We start from the raw sequence: 20,644 nt of genomic DNA on the forward strand, positions 1-20,644 counted from the left end.
ACATCTCTGCATAATAAAACTACACCGAGTGGAGAACCCGACGAACCGGTTTGCAAAACTCAGCTTTATGAGGTGGAAATGGGCAGCTCAGATTTCACCACCTAAAAAAAATTAAAAATAATACATTCTCATATCTGAATACAGATCTTCCCAAAAATCGAATCTATTTCTCCTCGTCACACACCCAACCCGTTCACCAAGTTTCATCCGAATCCATCCACAACTTTTTGAGATATTGTGCTATATATCGTTTTTGGCCCAATTGTACTAGATTCGACGGCACTTAACAGCACCGCCGTCTCACGGGTTATATCGCCGGCTAGTTCAGCACAGGTCTCGGGTCACGCGCCTAAGATCACGATATCCAAAGTACCCCTGTGCCTTGCCAGTTGGGGATATACCCCGCGGCTATGGACTGGGTTTGATCAGAGACCGAGCGAAATATGCCGCAATCCGTAGCCAGTTTGGTTTTAAATACAAATCGAACGATTGTTCTTCAGCGTGACACGAATAAATTCAAGGCGGCAAATTTCGTATGAATAAGCCAGATTTAATGCGGAAACATCAGGGAACACGGCACAAGCAAAGCATTCACAATAACGTTATAATTCATCTATAACCCGTCCTTATCTAGGGAGCTACGGATACGGGTTTCGCAGGGGAGCCCTAACAAAATAAGCCTGAGGCCTGGACAACATGCATACAAGACACGGGGTACTTGGTGGTGCCTCATGGACGAGAGGAAAGGTGTGGAAGGCACAAATGCGGCTCGTGCAAGCCGACGTCGCCAGATTTGAGCGCCCAGCTCGAGCATGCAGCGTGGCAAAATGGCGGCGACGTACTCCTATCGGCACCGCTCATGCACACAGCCTCAGTGCGTCCAGCCCCTGTGAGGTCGACGGCACAAGAGCGAAAGATCGATGGTGTGTTCCAGCTGGTTCTTCACAAGGTCCAGTATGCGAATCCAGGCCTGGCCTGTACACCAGATTAGGCCAAATCTGGGCGTTGGGCTCCGCAGGCTGATCGACAGGATGAAAAGATGTGGTCCAGCCACGCAGGGAGCAAGGACAGTCAGAGGCCCCGTGGCTGGACTCAGGATGAACCTGGGGAGGACCTGCACGCTGGATCCATGGCCAAGGAGGAACCGCTCGTCAAGTCACTCCTCTTGAAGCAGATCGCAGACCGGAAAAAGCAGTTTCTCTTGCCTTTCGGGGCAGGCTTTTTTGGACCACCCCCGGGGACACGTGATTGGTCCATCATTCGAATTTGCAGCAGCTCTCCGCCAATGGGCCACCGGCACGCCTTGTCGACTGACTGTCAGGGCGCTGGGTGGGGGCTGGTTGGGAGGGGAGAAGGAAAAAGAAGGCGCCTCTCGGTACACCACCACTGTATGAACACTGGACAGCCTGCTACACCTCCCGACACACATGTAACGTCCGATTACCAAACAACCTGGCTAAACATGCATTTAAGGGGAGATCTGGGATAATCCTATATTTAATAACCCACTAAGGGCCCATTTCCACAACACTATCTCTCAATGGTGAAGAATCACTTTAAAATTCCAGTAGCCGGATCCGGATCTTCACCAAAATCTCATCATTTAATCCGTGTCACACACCCAACCTCTTCAACCAAATTTTGTCTGAATCCGTCCACAATTTTTTGACATATCCTATTCACAGACAGACAGACAGAGGTGAAAACACAACCTCCACCCACATTCAGTGTCAGAGGTAAAACACGCGATACAGAGTCAACCTGGCCTCAGCTGTGAAAATGAAGCTTTTTCTCACAATGACCTTTCGTCACAGCCTCATGTTTCAAAAGCCGCGTCCATCCATCGTAAATCCACACCATTGGAGGTGCCACAAAAATCTTTTGGCTTCACAAAACGGCAGGCATTCACTTATTTGCTTTGAAAACCCTCCGGTGAAGTTTTCTGAGTCAAGGTTCAACGTACCAAAAACAAGGGAACAAATCCATGTCCTAATTGTTGCCATGATGCATTGGGCTCTCTGTGACCAACGAACAATCACAGGATCTCAAATGTTGGGTAGAACACACGAGTGAAAACTCGGCGAGAAGTTATGGTTTGGCTTCCAAAACATCGTGGCTTCTGTTACCCCGTCAAGCAATAGTGATGGGAAGAGAAAGAGGATTGTTCTCGCATTCAACCAGAAAATGGACATGAGTAGACTAGAGAATGGAGACAATAGAAATGCATTGATGCGAGAGTACAATGTCGGATCGGCAACCATCTCCGACATCAAGGCCCAGAAGGACAAGTTACTGGAAGCTTACACCAAATCAGAGACAGACAAAGCTGACAACAAGCGCCATACTTCACACAAGCCAAAGATGGAGCAGCTAGATAAAGTTCTGGACAAATGGTTTACTCCTAAGTGTTTGGAGAGAGCACCAATCTCAGGACCGATGCTACTTGAGAAGGCAAAGTATTTTTATGATCAGATTGGAATGACTGATCAATGTGCCTTTTCTGATGGCTGTCTGGCTTGTTTCAAGCTTGATATCAGCAGAACAAAAGTCTGCAGATTACGATCCAATAAAATTTCCAGTATGGTGATGCAAGCAAGTGATGATAATCGCCAAGTGGCTTAAGCACTCAAGCAAGCGCTCCAACGAAAGGATTGATAAGGAACGGATGGCAAGGCAAGCGATAGCAAGCTTATCGGTGAAGGAACACGCTTCCCGGTAAAGGTCTTGACACGTTTGTGAAGTTTGCTTCAAGGCAGAAAGCTTATGGCACCCAGGAAGTGATGCAGGTACACCTCAAACAAGAACATTTCATGAGGAAGAGGCAAGAAACAATGCAGCAATCTGCCATAAGGAAATGGTTCAAAAAAAGCCTCGAGTTCGACATGACGAAGAACCCGATGAGTCTGAGAAAATGGAAGTTGACACTTCAGGTCGTCCATCAACTTCAAAACACTCGTTTATGTTTCACCATACAGGTATGTGTTATTGTTTTGCATAATTCATCAGTAATAATACTTTTATACTGCACTGTAATAGTTATTTGTACCTCCGCCACCAAAGGTGAAGGAAGTTATGTTTTCACCCCTTTCTGCCTGTTTGTTTTCTTTGTTTGTGTGCAGGATATCTAAAAAGTTATGGACGGATCCAGATGAAATTTTGTGGACAGGTTGGGTGTGTAACAAGGACGAACTGATTAGATTTTGGTGAAGATCCGGATCCGGATCAGACTACGAGAATTTTTAAAGTGATTCTTCACCATTGAGAGAGATAGGGCCAAAAACAATATATAGCACGATATCTCAGAGTTGTGGACGGATTTGGATGAAACTTGGTGGACATGTTGGGTGTGTGACCATAACCAATTGATTAGATTTTGGTGAAGATCTGGATCTGGATACGAGAATTTTAAAAATGATTCTTCACCATTGAGAGATAGGGCTAAACTGACATATAGGATGATATCTCAAAAATGTATTGGGCCCAATATGTTCTCCTGGATCAGGCATTACAGGGCGGAGGTATGCGCTCCACCGAGTGCCCTTCCAATTCAGTATATTTTTCACAGGCAACGTTTAATAAATTCCTCTTTTCGACCATTCCATGTAACATTTTCACTAATTCGAGTTTCCTTCTGTGTCCATCTTGTCCACTCCATGTATGCATGTTTTGCGTCCTGTTTTTGTGACATGCTGATCCGTTTGGTGGACTTGCTCTCCCACGAGCCTCAACAATGTATACAAAACATATAAATAGCCAACACACTGTATTTCATTAACCAGCAGGGACATGTAATCACATAAGAGATGGGGATGGGCGAGGCATCTGCCTGGAGAATAGCCAAACGGAGGCTCCTGGAGTACCGGCGGAAAGTGGATGTCGTGATGCGCTGCTCCGATGCATGATCCCATACCTGACCTGATTTGTCACTTACTTCACCACTTCAACCCCCAAACTGAACAAAAGGTTCGTAAAACAAGCGGAAGAATAAGGAACCATTAGGAAACACTAACTTGGCTGCCACGATGCATCTTGCGCTGGACCTGAAGCGTGTACAGATCTGAGGTCCAGTAACAGAAGCCCACGGCTGTGGCACAGTGAACGACTGAGGATGGAAATGGGTGTAAAAGAGGGTATTTCGAAAAAACAAAGAACACGTGAATTAACCTGAGAATAAAACAAAACACCAAATTTGGAGATCACAAAATAAGAATCGAAGTTTAAGACACGATTAAAGTGTCGCATCGCAGGCAGGTCGATGGGTGGCCTCTCCGATTTAGCTCCCTCTGCTCTCTCTCAGCCCTCGGACCATCGCCAGCTCCTCCAGGAGAAACACATCCTTCCAGTCTCCCTCCCGACCCTCCCTCATTGTTTAAATAATAATAATAAATAAATAAAATCTGGCATACACCCCATTTCTTTTTTGCTCCTCTTTTCTACCATCTGCGAGACTGCCTTCTTGAGGTTGTTCAATGTCACTCTTGTCTCAAGGACTTCAAGAACATTTTACATTACCCCCACCCCCCCTCCACATTCCATGTATTTTTATATCCCCATTAATCCTACCAATGCAAAACGACCCTCTTAATTGCAGGTTATAGTTTCCTCCCCTCATCCCGTGCCTCGTTTGTACCAGCGAAAGCATCACTGCCTCGTCACCCTGTACATCGCCATTTTACCTCACTTTACCTCCACGAGCCAAGACTTTGAATCCAAAACAAAAATACTTTGGTGGGATAAACGAGATTGTGGGAAAGGCCATTCAGGAAACACAAACCTGTGAGGACGTGGAGGAACGCGGATCGTCGAGTGACCTTCAGGACGGGCTGCTTGGGGCCGAGGATGTCCAAAAGAAAACCACCCGGGCTACAGAGCAGGGCGAGGAGAGAGAGAAGGACAGAAGGACCCTCAGGATCAGCACCGTCTGAGTAACCACACAGAGATCTACAGATGGAGAGAGGGAGCAGAGAAGAGGATTTTAACATCGAGAGAGAGAGAAAGGGGATTGGGGGGAGGGGTAGATCGGAGGGGTGGACGATGGGGGGGTGGAAGGTGAGGAGGGATGGAAGGTGACGACAGTTGTTCACAACTGTATACGCAATTTCCGGTTACTTCGGCCTGGATTCGGGATCAGCGATCAAATAATGTAAATCTCGATGAAATATTAAATATTAACCGATTGTTTGCCCAGGCGTACGAGTTACATATTTATAAAGGGCCTTTCACTCAACTCAAGGTGCCTGCGTTCGAAAGGACTGTCGTCATCCTTCGTGTAAAAACTGCATCACAAGTGCATTTTATACTGATCACTACTGCAATGTATACCGTCATGGCGCCAAAAACCGAATCAAACTTAACGCTCTGAAAAGAACAGTGTGGTGAATTGAAGGACGTGACGCGTGATCACATGTCGCGCGACGCGCACACGGGATAGATAAAGCCAAGTCTCCGCACGGACGGGGTGATTGTCCCAGGGGCATTGTCATTTACGGCGGCGGTTCACTTGGTGCTCGTTGAATGGTGAGAATTGAGAGTATATCGGACTCCGTGCTTATGCTGATTTATTTTGCGGTGATCAATTGCACATGTATACATTGCTGCTTATGTACTCCTAGCTGCACCTGTATCCCCTGATGTGCCCGTAGAAGCGGCTTCAATCAAATGGAATAAAGCCTACACTCTGAAGGTTCTTCTCTCGCTTTCATTTCAAACAGATTCCATCAATGTTTTGCTTCACAGAAGAGAAGTTCGGTAATTAAAAAAGTGAAGGACGCCGTTTACTGCAGTTTATTTCGCGCAATCCAACTATTACCGGCGCGTCGGCCTCGACGACCCCAGCACGAGTGAAGACGTTCGATTCGCCCTTTTCAGCGGCCATGGTGGTGTAGTCGTCAACGGAAAGGACATCCCCTTCGTCAAAAGCATTTTGGCCAAAATCAAGATGGATGCCGACGTGAGCATGTGCGCTTCGGAACAGAGGTGCGTCATCAAGTTCCTCGTGAAGGAGAACATCAAAGCAGCTGAAATTAACATGAGACTGTGTGAACAATTCGGTGATTCACGTCTTTCCCGGAGTTGCGTGTTTAAGTGGTGCAGTGAGTTTAAAGGTGGTTGTGAAATGGTGAGCGACCTTGAGCCCTCTTACAAGCGACCAACTGCCGTGACCCGAGCAAACGTTAAACGTGCCAAACGCTTGGTCTCGGATAATCGTCGGATTACTTACTATCCGTGAAATTGCCGAAGAATTGGACGTCAGCATTGGAAGTGCAGCAACAATCATGAATTGCCAATTGAAACTTCACAAGGTGACTGCGACGTGGGAACCGAAGCACCTGACGTTTGAGCAGAAGGCAACTCGGGTGGCCAATGCGACCGAGCTCCTGGAACGCTACCGCAGGGAGGGAGATGATTTTCTCAAAAGGGTTGTGACGCGCGATGACACCTGAGTCCATCATTTGGTGCCAGAGCCAAAGCGAGGCACCGGGGAGGACGGGAGGTCTTGTTCCCCACCAGAAAATAAAGTTAGGGTTCGGCCATCGGCCAGAAAGTTGATGGCGATGGTGTTTTGGTACTTGAACGGTTTAATTCACGTGGTATTTCTTGAACGTGGTGAAACCATCAGCGTGCAGCACCACATGGACTTGTTACGCAATGAAGTGAGACGAGAAATATGCAGACTCTGACCAGGTACACCGTCTCAGGGAGTGACTTTACTGCATGACAATGCTCGTCCTTATACGGCCAACGGGAACCCTGAAACTCTCGTGGAGATGGGTTGGGAAGTCCTTAGTCATCCCCCATGCAGTCCGGATTTGTCACCCAGTGATTTTCATCTCTTCGGACCACTCAAAGAACATCTGGGGGGCACCAAGTTTACCGATCGAGAAGACATCAAAGCACGCGTGCTGAAATGGCTGTGTACCCGTCCCAAAGGATTCGATGTAGATGGCATCAAGGGATTACCACATCGATGGGACAAGTGTGTTCGTGTGTCAGGGGAATACCTTGACAAGTAGATGAGGTTTCAACATCCTGGTACTTCATTTTTCTCGTCCGAACCCCCCACGTCAACCTTGAACTACCCTCGTCAATTACGTCACAAAACTTGAGCGTTATATTAATCCTCTCGTCTTATTTGTAAAGTTTTGTCATTCATAAAAATGAGGACTGATCAAAATATTAATTGTAAACAGTCATTTTTATTCGTTTTATACAAAGTAACAAGAGAAGTGAAAATAAAAGATGGACAAGTGGGTTGAAGGGAAGATGAATGAAAAAGGGGATGCAATTAAATTTTTCATTCATTCAATGTTATATTATTCTTTCCTCTCCCATCAGTTGTTTTTCTGCCTTTTCCAGAAGCGCTTGAGATCAGCATGGCCGTCGGGCGTGACTACGAGGACGCGCCGCGTGGAGTTCTCCCACATCAGAACACCACGGTCCATGGCTTGTTCATGCAGAACATCGTAATCGGACTGGGAAAGGAACTGGTTGGAGAGCACGCCTGGAAAAAAGAGAACATTACATTGTCAGATAACTTATTGTACAGTAATAAAGCAGGATATTGATATGTTTCCCGGCATATCTTTACGACACGAGCAAAGAAGCTATCCTTAGAGAGGGGTTAGTTCCACTTACGACGATGACGTCAATGGTGTATTTTCGTTTCACTCGTAACACTGGCTTCGACCAGGCAACGCGATTTGATCCATATTTACACAGAGAGAAATGGGGACCTTCCCTTCCCGAAGATTTATTTTACTGCCTAAAACATTCCCGTGCACACCCTAAGTATGGGACAACCACCAGTTTTCAACTCATTTTGTCCAGCAGTTCAAAAATGTATAGAAGTCAACCAAATATGAATCAAATTATATACAATTACAAGTAATAACTGGAAGGGTACTCGGTGAAGCGCATACCTCCACCACGTAATGGCTGATCCACGAGAACATATTGGGCCTCATACATTTTTGAAATATCATGCAATACAGTACTATATCGTTTTTGGCCCTATCTCTCAATGGTGAAGAATCACTTTTAAAAAAAATTAAATAATTATTGTATCCTAATCTTCTTCTTCTTCTTTCGGCTGGTCCCTTTCGGGGTCGCCACAGCAGATTATCCATATGATCCGCATAGTGATTTGGCACATGTTTTACGCCGGATGCCCTTCCTGACGCAACCCTGGTCGCCTCTTACAACACAGGGATATGGTACACCTATTTTAACCGGGGTATACACCGGCCCAGTAAACTGGTACTCAGTTCGCCGACCTCGGAAGGATGACAGGCTGAGTCAACCCCCTGGTGTATTAATTCAGTGGCCAACGGGGATTGAACTCAGGACCTTTTGGATCCCAAGCCGCTGCCCAAACCACTGCGCCAACACCAGGCTCCTTAATTATTGTATCCTAATCTGGATTCGGATCTTCACCAGAGTTGAATCAATTTATCCTTGTCACACACCCAACATGTCCACAACTTTTTGAGATTTCCTGCACACAATCAGACAGACAGACAAGCCGGTAGGCGGACATGGGTAGTCGACTACCCAATATAACCTGACGCAATGGGCCCGTTCGATGGGGAATGACCTGAGGATTAAGCACAAGAAAATTCATGATTCTAGATTCAAGGGTTAATGCTGCAGATTGTTTTTTTGTTAAAATACCCCCACATTGAGGTTTTTCAGCCGTTGCTCGGCAACGGAAGGGTCCATAGCAACGGTTCTTTCTCACACATAACTCGGACATTCGATGAACCTACCATACCAGTTTCATGTATATCTGACTCTTCGTCTCCGAGATATAACGAACTTCGTTTTTTTATTGTTTTCGACCAGGGTTCATTCAAAGTCTATCTTCTCCAACAGTTTTCATAGGATCCGGCTGGAAATTTTTGACAATATGGCTGAATGTACTCCACACAATCGCTCGTGGCCCAATTTTTGATTTTCGAAAAAATTATTTTTTTATGCTTTTTCAAAAATTTCAAAGTCCCGTTGCGAGGCAACGGTGGTGTCCATAGCAACGGTTCTCATTTGCACACAACTAGGTCAGGTATGAACCTACCAACCAAGTTTCATCAAAATCACCATTGCATTAACGGAGCACTGGACCAAACAGAGGGACAGACAGACATATCGATGGAAATACTGATATAATTAGGGTAGAAAAAAAAAAATCTCACTAAAAAAAATTTGAGATTTTTTTTTTTTTGACTAGATCGACTACCCAACAGAAAGGTGTGAAAACATAACCTCTTTTTTCCTTCAGTGGTGGAGATTAAAAACAATTTTGTAATTTTAAAGGCTGTTGGGATGGTTTGCTAAAACATGTAAACAAGGAAAGGATGGTCACAAGAAATCATGTGAAACCATCCCGATATTTTTCTTTGAATAATTGTTGTTGCCTGTCCATTCCTGCATCCATTAACAATGATTGTGTTGATTGTTTCCGCGTACGAATCGACCAGTGAAATAATAACACAATAACCCAAATCGACAGAGATGTACAGGGTCATTTACAGGCACAACCATTATTCAAACAAATATGGATAGATGGCTCCACGTGATAATTTCTCGTCACCATCCCTACCTTGTTTACACACATTCTGGAGTCACATCCCTACATCCTTTTACATTAAAAAAAAATGTTTATTTCTAGTTTCTGTACTTTTGAAGAAAAAAAAAGTATTTACATTCTGGATAATTTTATTTTGATTGCATGATGAAATGTCATCATTAAAACTGCCAGTTGAACATGAACTGAAGAACACAAAGATGTGAACACTGAACAATGGTCACAAATGAAGTAGACAGACTTGAAAATAGTTTTCTGTTGTCGGACTGGATGTAATATTCCACCATTAACCACACCCATACAAATGTGTAGCGGCCCCACCCCCTTCAGGCTGATTGACAGTCATAGTCCCACCCACCCCTTTTGGCCCTTGATTTCCCTATTAAGGGAGGTGCAAAGCACTCCCCCACCAGCGCCACCCCCCCTTTATATGAGACGGTTTCTCTTCGTCCACTAGGAAGATAGGGGTCCCATGCACCCCCATGATAGATTTTTTTAACCTTCATTTTTACAATCCCTGAGGTGCGTGGGAACAGAATTTCCTTTGTTCCCATTCCAAAAAAATGTCCCATGTGGGTCGTTTAGCCGTTTTTTTTTTTGTCCGCCATCTTGGATTTCTTGGGATGCAAAAGTAAGGGGAAGGGGTAATATAAAGGACCTTTTCGCATAGAAAGAAATTAGTTACAGGTACAAATTAGGTATCATTAGAAAGGGTATGCCCTGCACTCTCACAAGAACCTGTCAATTATTCAATTAGGGCATCGATGACGTCATCAGGGGTCAAAAGGTCACGTTAAAGGGCCACTAAGTCAAATTTCACGCCCATCCTCTTTGTCATCCACCCTGCACCTCAGTGGATGAATCTTTTGGATTCTACTTTGCTTGAAGGAAAGTGTGCATGTATAGGCAATTTTTAAAATTCTAAAACAAATTATTTAACTTCAGTACAACATCATTTACCCTTTCCACAAAAACACCGAAAATATTGAAAAAAAGGAATTTTTGTAATAAGTTTCCTGTGAAATTGCAGTTTGACACATATTTGTTTTCTCTGCCTTTTTGTTATGGTAAAAGTATTCTTGTATTCTTCTGGAAACTTCCAAATGAGGGGGAGTGCTTTCATGCAACCTCCAAGGTCAAAAGTGCTGTGGGGGAAAAATTTATATTAATGTATTCTAAATTGTAACAGATGGAGTTTGAGAAATGTAACTTTTATGCTGCAAGTTGATTTGGCTGTCATTTTTGGCCAAAAGACTTTTGCCCTAAATGTTAAGAAATGTGTTGTTCTGGAGCAGAGTGACCGAGCTGATAACAAACGAACCTTTGCTTAGAAATGTACGAAGTGGCTTTTCGTCGAAAGGACACGTCTACAGTCTGGGTTGAATAGCCCCAACCACTCTCTCATGAAAGTATAAAATGCTTTGAAATGTAAAATTGTTTCAGTGCAAGTTCCTGAGAAAGTATAGTATCTCAGTGGCTTGTGCTCCTTGGAACTGACCAAGTACCAAATTCGAATAAAACTCTCGAATGTAATGTGGAAGTGAATTGAATCGGGTTCATCTAACTGTTCATTGAAGTAAGAATAAATGAAATAGAACCAAATAATATTGCAATCAATGGGGATTCTAAAGTTCATTGTACAAGGGTGAGAAGTGTATGGTGTATAATTAGAAAATAAATTGTTTCACAAGGAAGGACTTGTGTGAACATCAGTTTTATCAGTGTCGATAGGGTTTTATGTAGGATTTTATCACCAAATCGGACAAACATTAAACTCTGCCTGAAGTCAAATAGGATTCCACAATCGGCCAGTTAGAATCCTTCAGGAGGACAACGATCACAACAAAGTGGGTTTAAAAAATCCACATCAGTGCTAAGAACATACTTCTGGCCAACCTCCAGCGTAGCATCTTCCGAATGCTTCAACAACTCCCTGATTACGGAATATTCAGTGAACGGCTGATTGATAGGGTTGAAATAGTCAATGGTCGACTTTCGAGATGGTTTTTTGCCAGTAGCTGAGATGAAGCCACCAAATCCAGGGACGAGTTGTGTTTCTTTACTGCCAGTGACCATTTTCGCATAAGTCACCACAAACGGTACTCTTGGATGCACTCTGAGTACAACTTATCGTTTTCGATGGGTGGACTGAACTTTGCCCCTGTTGGAAACTTGGGCCCAACTCGACCATACATATGAAAAGGGGGCAATGTTGGTGGGGTTCCAACTTCAAAACAACGAGTCTTATTCCGCTGTTTGAGTGGGAGGGTTCTATCTTTGTCGGCAAAGTCAGTGTTTGGTTTCACCTCCTGTATCATGATCCCTCCAGTGCTGTTCACCACGTTTGAACCATGGACATTTGTGGTTATTTTGTTTAAGTTGTCCCACTCAACATGAAAAACTTCGTTGTCTTCACCAGTAGCAATTTGGGGAGTGAGAGAACAGGAAACATCGCCGATGGCTTCCGCCAGTGCTGTCTCAACTTCCAAGCCAAGGTCATAGGACTCACAGTGACCCAATCTGTGAAGTATATTGGTTAGCTGCTTGCTTTGATATTGGTGGCGTATGGTGCTGCAAAGGAGGATGTGTTTGGGTAACTTCCACTCTCCGTTCGTCACAGCACAGCAGATGTCCTGGAAAAGAAGCCAGTGGATCTTAGAGAGAAAATAATTTACATTTTCATGATAGAAAGCACTAAAACCAGATACAATTTGGAGGACGAGCGATATTGTCCCAAAGATGTTGAAAGCAAAGGTGGTTAAAACTCACCTGAGCTACTGAAAGCACCAGACGTCGGCTCTTTTCAGACTTTTCCACATCTGCTTCATCCAGGATAAGAGTCGACAGGAACTTCACCAGGTCTGTTGGGAGGTATTCTTCTGATGCCCTGGCATCCAGCTCATCAGCTCTAGGAGGCCAAGGAAGTGGTGTTTACTCGTTGAACATCCCCTGAAGAACACTGTGCAAGTGCAAGGCAACATCCTCAAACTTGTCTTTGGAACCAAGCCTATATGCAGAAGTAACTGCTTCCGCAAAAGATATGCTTGTGCTGTACACCAGGTTGTCGGTTATGCATCCCCTGTCCCCAGGAAACACTTTTGTGAAAGCAATGCACTCATTGATTTCGTGTCTTTGAAGTCGGGTCTTCAGCTTATCACTTCTGAACACTGGATTTGGAAATCCACAGCGTTCAAGTTCTTGGACGTATAGGTGGCGGAGTGTTCCAAGTTGCACGACCTCCTTCTGAACAATTACCCTCTCACGTATAAAATCCAGAACTACATTAAATGAGCTTTGATGAGCTTCAAGCTTTTCATCTTGCTTGTTTTCAATACTTATGTTGGCTTGATCACGTAAATAATTCACATGTCTCAGTTTGAATGAACTATGACAGGATTTATGGAAATGAGCCTCTCTTGCAAACTAATCTTTGCCTGCCACCTTGCAATGTAAACGATTGTCTCCTATTTCTAGGGCTTGGGATTCAATACGAGTCCAAGCTGCTTCCTTTCCCTTGAAAGATGCAAACTGGACACAACGCTCAGTCCTTCCGGAAACATTCGTCTCAAGCATTTCACAGAAAATACATTCTGGTGGAAAAATGTTCTTGGAAGAGGTCGATGGTTTACGAGGGGATCGAATTGTTGATGGTTCATCGTCTGGTACGACACATTTCAAACGATCCTGATGTTTGGTAAAGGCTTGATAGCAGCCCCGGTGATAGACTGTGATATCTAGGTCCAGCCCATCAAGATTGTCTGGAATTAACCTACACACAGCTTCCATACGAGCGGGTGAATCATGAGACTTAAGGAGCCATTTCTCACGAAGATTATGTAACATCTCAAGCTTTTCCTGGGGAGGACCCCTTATATTGTGTAGTGGTATAAATTCACCATGCTGTATGCCACTCACATGTAAAATACATACAGGAGGAGGCATCTGCAGTTACTCTAAATTGCAACCATGATCAGTTCGGCGTTTCTTTGCCTTTGGCATGAAGCCACCACCACCAGTTAACGACAACTAAGTGTGCACTACCACCACTGGAGCACGAATCCATAATTAAATAGGTGTTACCTGAAAAAAAGAAAATTATCCACCACCAATAAACTACAGCTCCAAGCAGGTATGCATGCCAGCAGATATTCGATACAACCACTAAAACATTAATCAAAATCACAGTTGTCTGCACGTCCTGTAACAAAAAAAAGACAACACTGTCAGTTGACGAAATTTAACACCACCACGAAAGCGTTAAGGTCGTTACAATGGCCTCACCTGGAACAAAAAATGTTAATAACCATAGCCATAAACTATAAATAAACAGTGAAATTAATCATTCGCATGCGAAGGACACACTCACACAGTAAACTCAATACAGAACCGCATTTTCTCAATATTTTCGGTGTTTTTGTGGAAAGGGTAAATGATGTTGTACTGAAGTTAAATAATTTGTTTTAGAATTTTTAAAACTGCCGAAACATATACACTTTCCTTCAAGCAAAGTAGAATCCAAAAGATTCATCCACTTAGGTGCAGGGTGGATGACAAAGAGGATGGGCGTGAAATTTGACTTAGTGGCCCTTTAATGTGACAGTTTGACCCCTGATGATGTCATCGATGCCCTAATTGAATAATTGATGGGTTCTTTTGATAGTGCAGGTCATACCCTTCCCAATGATACCTAATTTGTACCTGGAACCAATTTCTTTCAATGCAAAAAGGTCCTTAATATTACCCCTTCCCTTGACTTTTCCGTCCCAAGAAATCTAAGATGGCGGACAAAAAAAAGGCGAAACGACCCACTTGGGACATTTTTTGGAATGGGAACAAAGGAAATTCTGTTCCCACGCACCTCAGGGATTGTAAAAATGCAGGTTAAAAAAAATGTATCATGGGGGTGCATGGGACCCCTATCTTCCTCCTCAACTATCTGTATGCAACTTAAACACAGGGACTGAAAATTCATTTCTCGGCTTATACTGGACGAAATGGGCTGCAAATTTCAGAACTAAATCCTTTGTACGTCGAGGTAATATGTTCCAAATTTCAGCAACGTCCATGTCCTCATTCTTGAGTTAACGAAAAAGCTCGAAATTCACTTTGGTGTCTGTCCATCCGTCCGTCTGAAATGTGTCGTTGCTTGTATCTCAAAAGCTATTCATTGAAACGAGCTGAAACTTGGAATATACATCGGACAATACGTCTAATTAAAGGCTCTCGAATGAAATTCCAACTCAGTGCCAAAGTTTTTGTTTTTTTGACAGGTTTTGTTCATTAGCTTTTCGCTTGAGTTGTTCTTCTGCAGTACAAGTATGCAATGGCGGTGTTTTTGGAAGCAGAGACTCCTGCAGCAATCAAGGGAAACACGAAGCACCCCTCCCTTTATATGGAATGGTTTCTCCTTCAACACAGGGACTGAAAACTCCAAGCAGGGGGGGGGGAGGGGAGGGAAAGGGGTCACCCCCCAAATAGGTATTTGCTTTCTTCTCCAAAACCACATCCACAATTTTGATGAAACTTGACCACAACCTTAATCACCCATGATATTCTTGGGGAAAATACCAGGGGCATAGAAAAGGCCCCTTTTTGTGGTATGTGCCATGTGGAAAACTATAAAAAAAAAGGAATATATGGATGTCATCTTTCCAAGGTCAGCAAAATGATTACCAGCTTGCTGGGATGATTGAGCCATCCGAGTATCCTGTGTCGGAGTGGCCAACCCATCCAGGATTGTGCCCAATAGCCTCAGAGACAGCACTGGTGCTGCCAAGGCACTGGACAGAGTATGGTCCCAATGGATGGATGGATTTGTGCTGAATTAAACCAATGGAATGTCCATACCATCCCAACATCGAAAGTCTACTGACTTCCTCATGACGATTGTTGTTCCAAAAGATACTCGATATAACTGTCATACATTATGAGAGTTACCCCAAATATTATGATTCCCTGCTTCTAACTTTTGAATGCAAAAATACGTATATATATACTGTGATTACCATACTGATGAAGATGAGAAGTCTGATGAAGATGAGAGTACTGAAACATTTTAAAAGACATTAAAGTCAGAGCATCTCGTCTGAATTGCTACTTTCTCCAACATAAACTCATCTTGGAAATTCTTTCAAATAAACTTGCTCTCCCTCATGCACAGATTTATCCCCTCTCGTCTTCAGTTGTCCTACCCTTCCTCCCGCCCATGGTTCATTGAAGGTTGTGGCGAGGCAGTTGGCCTGAAACAACTTGACTTTGCCTCATGGAAAGCAAACACAACTGAGGGTAATCTCAGTTCCTTCCATTATGCTCGGAACAAGTGTGTATCTTCCCTCAGGAGAGCCAGAAAACAACATCTTTCTCATCTCAAGTCTGAACTTTCAAACCTCTCTCCCTCCTCAAAATCCTGGTGGCGTCTAATCAAATCTATTTTTGGTGAATGTTGCCCCTCCAACCACTCCCTCCCCTCAAATGGCCGCACTGCTGGTATCGCACATGAAAAGGCTGAATACTGAAATTCGGTGTTTGCATCAAAATATTGTGTCCAAAACCCATCACTTTCTCCACCCACCTCACCCAGTCGCACCCAACTGTCCCTGGACTCTGTGTCCTTTTCTCCTGACAAGGTGGAGAGCTTGCTGTCAAACCCCGACTCAGATTCTGCAACCGGTCCAGATGGCATCAGCTCACGTGTCCTAAAAACCTGCTCTCTGCTTTTGCTCACCCTCTCTCTGTTCTATTCACCCTCTCATTTGCTCAAGGTCATCTGCCATCTGCTTGGAAATGAGCAAACATTACTGCCCTGCAAAAAAGGTGCAAAAACAGATCCCTGCAACGACAGACCAATCAGTCTTCTCCCAATCATCAGCAAGGTTATGGAATCCATCATCGCTTCAGACATTAAATCCTTCCTCTTCTCCAGTGGCTCGATTTCCGATCATAAATTTGGTTTCAGACAAGGTCACTCTTCCCTGGATATGCTGCTTCTGCTCTCCAAACAATGGATGGAGGTCCTCAATGCTGGACATGAAATCAGAGCCATATCCCGAGACATATCACGTGCTTTTGACACAGTCTGGCACCCTGTCCTGCTCACCAAACTCTCTTCCTCTGGTATCCAAGGCCATCTCCACTCATGGCTAGCAGACTTCTTCTCCTGTCGCAATCAACGTGTGGCCCTAAATGGAGTTCTCTCATCCCCTCCAGGCTGGAGTTCCTCAAGGCAGCATTCTGGGCCCTGTTCTTTTTCTGGTTTTCATCAATGATCTCTTGAATTTGAATGCAAAAGGTTTTTTTTTTTTCATTCTCCTTCCGACTCTCTGGAAAATCCTCTTTATCTCTTTGCTGATGACTCCACCCTCTGCCGTACCATCTGTCATCCCTCAGACTGGCAAGCCACAGCTTCTTCGCTCTCTGCAGATCTGGGTAAAATCACAAACTGGTTCAACACATGGAGCATGTCTTTTTAATCCAGACAAATCTCACACTCTCACTCTCACTCTCACTATGTCTCTGAAAGAACTGTTTGGACCACCTCCCCCCCCCCCTCCCATCTACTTTCTCAACAATCCTCTGGAAGAAGTCCCTTCTTTCAAGCTTCTGGGTCTCACTATCTGCCATAATCTTTCCTGGGAAAGCCACATTTCCAAACTGGCCTCCAGAGCCAGTTGCCGACTGGGAATCCTCCATCATGCAAAGTCCTTCCTCGGCCCACCTGAACTCCTGACCACATAAAAAGCTTTCGTCCGCAGCCTGATGGAGTACTGCTCTCTCCTCAAGACGTGCTCTTGCCCCTCACCTTTCTCGGCTTCATGTTATGGAAACTAAGGCATTTCGGATCATTGGCATCTCCCACGATGAGGCTGAGTCTTTGGGCCTCTCACTCTTTCACCGCTGGCAGGTCTGTGGTCTTCCTGTCTTCTACAGTCTCCTCTCCGGTCTCGCCCCCATGCTCTCTCTACGATTTGTCCCCACCATATTTCCACAGGGGGCTCAAGGTCCACCAACAACCCCCTTCTGGTCGAACTACCAAAATCACGAATCACTGCTCAACTCCACTCTTTCATTCCTCTTTTTTCCCACCTTTGGAATAAACTCCCTCACTCTGTTCAATCTCATTCTTCCCTCCAGGCCTCAAAACAGTTGTTCACCACCACCTCTTATCATCCCCCATCCAAAACCTCAATCTTTTCTACCCCCCCCATTAATAAACCCCAAACCCACCTCCTTCAAATTCCCTGTAATGTCCATCTTGTACACCTCATCCCTCTCCCTTCCACAGATCTCCTAATGTCTCTTTCCCCACAGTTTTGTCCTTCCCACTTCCCCCCTCTTGTCCCATGCCCCCCTTGCTGTGCGTTGTGTGTTAGCACTCATACGAGCCTTGACAAGGTATACAAAAAAAAGGAAGAAAAGAAAAAAAGAAAAATCTCCCTTCAGCTGATAGTTATGTCCATCCACTGAACATGGCATTGCTGGCTGTTTTAACTGGAGTTTAAAAAGAAATATCCAACTTGCGGTGTCGTCCGGGTTCAATTATCAATCCAACATTCAACTGCTGGAGTGGTGCTTTAGCCAGGATATTGCATCCATCACAAAGTGTGCCTCTAAAGGACAGGAAGAGCTCAAGAGACAGACAGACAGACAGACAGACACCATTAGCCTCATATGCAGGGTGGGGCAGAGAAACGGGAGATTATAAAAACCGATATCCGCTATGCCAACATGATCGCAACTTTTTTGACTAATCAACTTGCTACTAGGTTTCCTCAAGTTAATGAGGCCAGTTGGCTTCAACAATATGGCGTGACGTCTCATACCGCCAGATTGTCAATGGCTGCCGTACGCCTATTTTTCATAACCACATCATCTCCAGGAATAGTGACATTACTTGGCCTCCAAGGTCTCCAGACCTGCCAGAATGTGACTTTTTTATGGGGGCACTTAAAAAGGAAAGTGTATGCTCATCACCCACACAATATTGAAGAGCTGAAAGAAAGACTTCATCAAAAAATTGCAGGAACTTCTTTGGGGATCTAAGTCGCATCATTGGAAACATGCGTGGATGACTCGAGGAATGCCTGTGCAGAGACGCACATCACCTCGAGGATATGATCTTCAAGAAATAAATGGCATATTTGTAATTTGGCAAATACAAAATGTTTATTTAATTTTTGACTTTTTAAAATCGACCGTTTCTCTGCCCCACCCTGTATATCATTCTAATGCTCTCATAACGATTGGTCAGCCGAGCAGATGACTCGGGCCACTCATATACGCAGCACAAGTCCAACTGTCCGAGTACATGCCTCCTCCGTGATGCCAGTTTTGCCTCGAGAAGGAACCGGCGTATTCTATTTCTTCCACGTTACAAAAAGGATGTGTTCCTTCCTTTATTTGATTGTGTTTACTGGATTGTTGAATGGCAGTACCATTCTAATATGAAGCATACTAAACAGCAAAGGTTAGCTAAAACATTCTTCCTGAATACACCAAGCCTTGCTGCTAATGGCGAAGATGAACATGATGGCCAGCCTACATGTATTTAGCCTCTACCAACAAGAGACAAGTGTGTATTAAGTGCAAAGCTGTAACTGTTTAAATTACAGATGTTGAATGGCTATTACATGCCATTACATGCCAATGGCTATTTAAATTACAGCTATAAACTGTCATCCATCCCAGTGTCTTACAGGCAGCGTGATTAATCGATGTGTGTGCCGTCTCTCGGATGGATGTTAAACTGTGGGTCCCATCATCTACCGTCACGAGTTGGTGGATGCTAATGATTCCAGGGCGTCGTCCATGAAGAGGAGGCGAGTTATCACAGGCACCATTAACAAATTACAAATTCCCGCACACGCAGTGCGGTATCCAGCATCAGTAACGACCATCAAAGATTGTAACGCAGAGTGAGTGGAACTGCCTTAGCAGCCTTATGCTCGTAATGGCGTGAGAAGTATAAACAAAACAAATATACAACTTATCATCGATAATATTACTTCCAGGAAGTGAATGTTCTGGTCGGTAATGCTTTGTTCGCTGCTTATGACAACATCTGGAACCAAACCTTTGCATTTCCTTTACGTGCTCCAAGGGGGCCCCTCAAAACATTTTCTGCATCACTTTTTGGGTAGGAACAGCAGCAGCAAACTTGAATGGCACTCAGTAGAGTGCATGTCTGCATCCAGTCCTTAACCAAAATCGAATCAATTCGGCCATGTCACCTATCCAACCTGTCCACCAAGTTTCATCCGAATCCATCGAGAACATTTTGAAATATCAAGCTTTCTATCATTTTTGGCCCCATCGCTCAATGGTGAAATATCACTTGGAAAATAAAAGCGTTCTCGTATACGGAACCGGATCTTCACCACAATCAAATTAATTGGTCCTTGTTGCAAACCCAACCTGAACACCACGCTCCGTCCGAGACAATCCCTCACATTTTCAGATATCGTGCTCATCGACAAACAAACGGGTGAAAACATAATCTCCGTCCACCTTCGGTGGCAGAGATAACGAGGGACATATTCATGACTGAAAATATAACTCATTTTCAGACATGCCATTGGGGATTGAAGAATAAAAAGGTTAGAAAGAACAAGTAATTGTACATGTGCAAAAGATCATTTAAAAAAAAAACATATTTAAAAGGCCTTTAAATTAGTCATTCACAAGAAAACATCCCAAAAAATGATAGCGTGGCATGAGTGAAAAAGAATCCAAGTAATCAATTGGCAAAAGTCTGATAGGTCCGTATTTATGTTGTGCACAAGTCATCATGGTGACTCGGAAGCAATTTTACCTTCGGTGAAAGAAAGTCGATCACGTTTCATCTCCCAGAGGCAGAGCTGGTCGGTGATGGTTGGGGGCAGCACTGGGGACGAGAGAAAGATCTAACTTCAGGAGATCGGGTGACTTAGGAAGTCAAACTAAACTCAATCAAACAGCACTTTAGAACGTTATCCAAACATAACCATGTAGGAGTTGGAGTTCTTTATGAAAGAAGTGTTTGGGCAGAAACATCAGCAGTGTCATGTTTATAAAAACTTGAGGACATCA

General features: G+C 44.2%; 3 protein-coding genes and 1 pseudogene across 4 annotated transcripts in view; 1 reads left to right on the forward strand and 3 right to left on the reverse strand.

Moving 5' to 3' along the window:
• Positions 1 to 5,009, reverse strand: part of LOC147030706 (cyclin-dependent kinase inhibitor 1-like) — a 178,432-nt gene extending 173,423 nt beyond the window's left edge. Inside the window, exons 1-2 of the mRNA XM_085875049.1 lie at positions 4,775 to 5,009; positions 4,011 to 4,102 (exon numbers count right to left, since the gene is read on the reverse strand). The gene's annotated coding sequence lies outside the window, so the exon portion shown is untranslated. The remainder of the gene's footprint in view (positions 1 to 4,010; positions 4,103 to 4,774) is intronic.
• LOC147030707 (coiled-coil domain-containing protein 39-like) overlaps positions 1 to 7,514 on the forward strand; it is a 64,875-nt gene extending 57,361 nt beyond the window's left edge. The window contains exon 5 of the transcript XR_015056490.1: positions 7,357 to 7,514. The gene's annotated coding sequence lies outside the window, so the exon portion shown is untranslated. The remainder of the gene's footprint in view (positions 1 to 7,356) is intronic.
• Positions 7,063 to 20,644, reverse strand: part of LOC147030709 (general transcription factor IIH subunit 4-like) — a 74,218-nt gene continuing 60,636 nt past the window's right edge. Inside the window, exons 3-4 of one of the 2 annotated variants that reach the window (XM_085875074.1) lie at positions 20,388 to 20,459; positions 7,063 to 7,501 (exon numbers count right to left, since the gene is read on the reverse strand). In XM_085875074.1, coding sequence (XP_085731200.1) covers positions 7,332 to 7,501; positions 20,388 to 20,459 — 242 coding nt within the window. In that variant the 3' untranslated portion in view covers positions 7,063 to 7,331. The remainder of the gene's footprint in view (positions 7,502 to 20,387; positions 20,460 to 20,644) is intronic. The other variant, XR_015056491.1, reaches the window with a different exon arrangement.
• Positions 9,742 to 13,579, reverse strand: LOC147030710 (uncharacterized; annotated as a pseudogene).

Source organism: Eptatretus burgeri, chromosome 3 (assembly GCF_056783735.1).
Source record: "Eptatretus burgeri isolate ZD-2024b chromosome 3, Ebu_testis_v1, whole genome shotgun sequence".
NCBI lineage: Eukaryota > Metazoa > Chordata > Myxini > Myxiniformes > Myxinidae > Eptatretus > Eptatretus burgeri.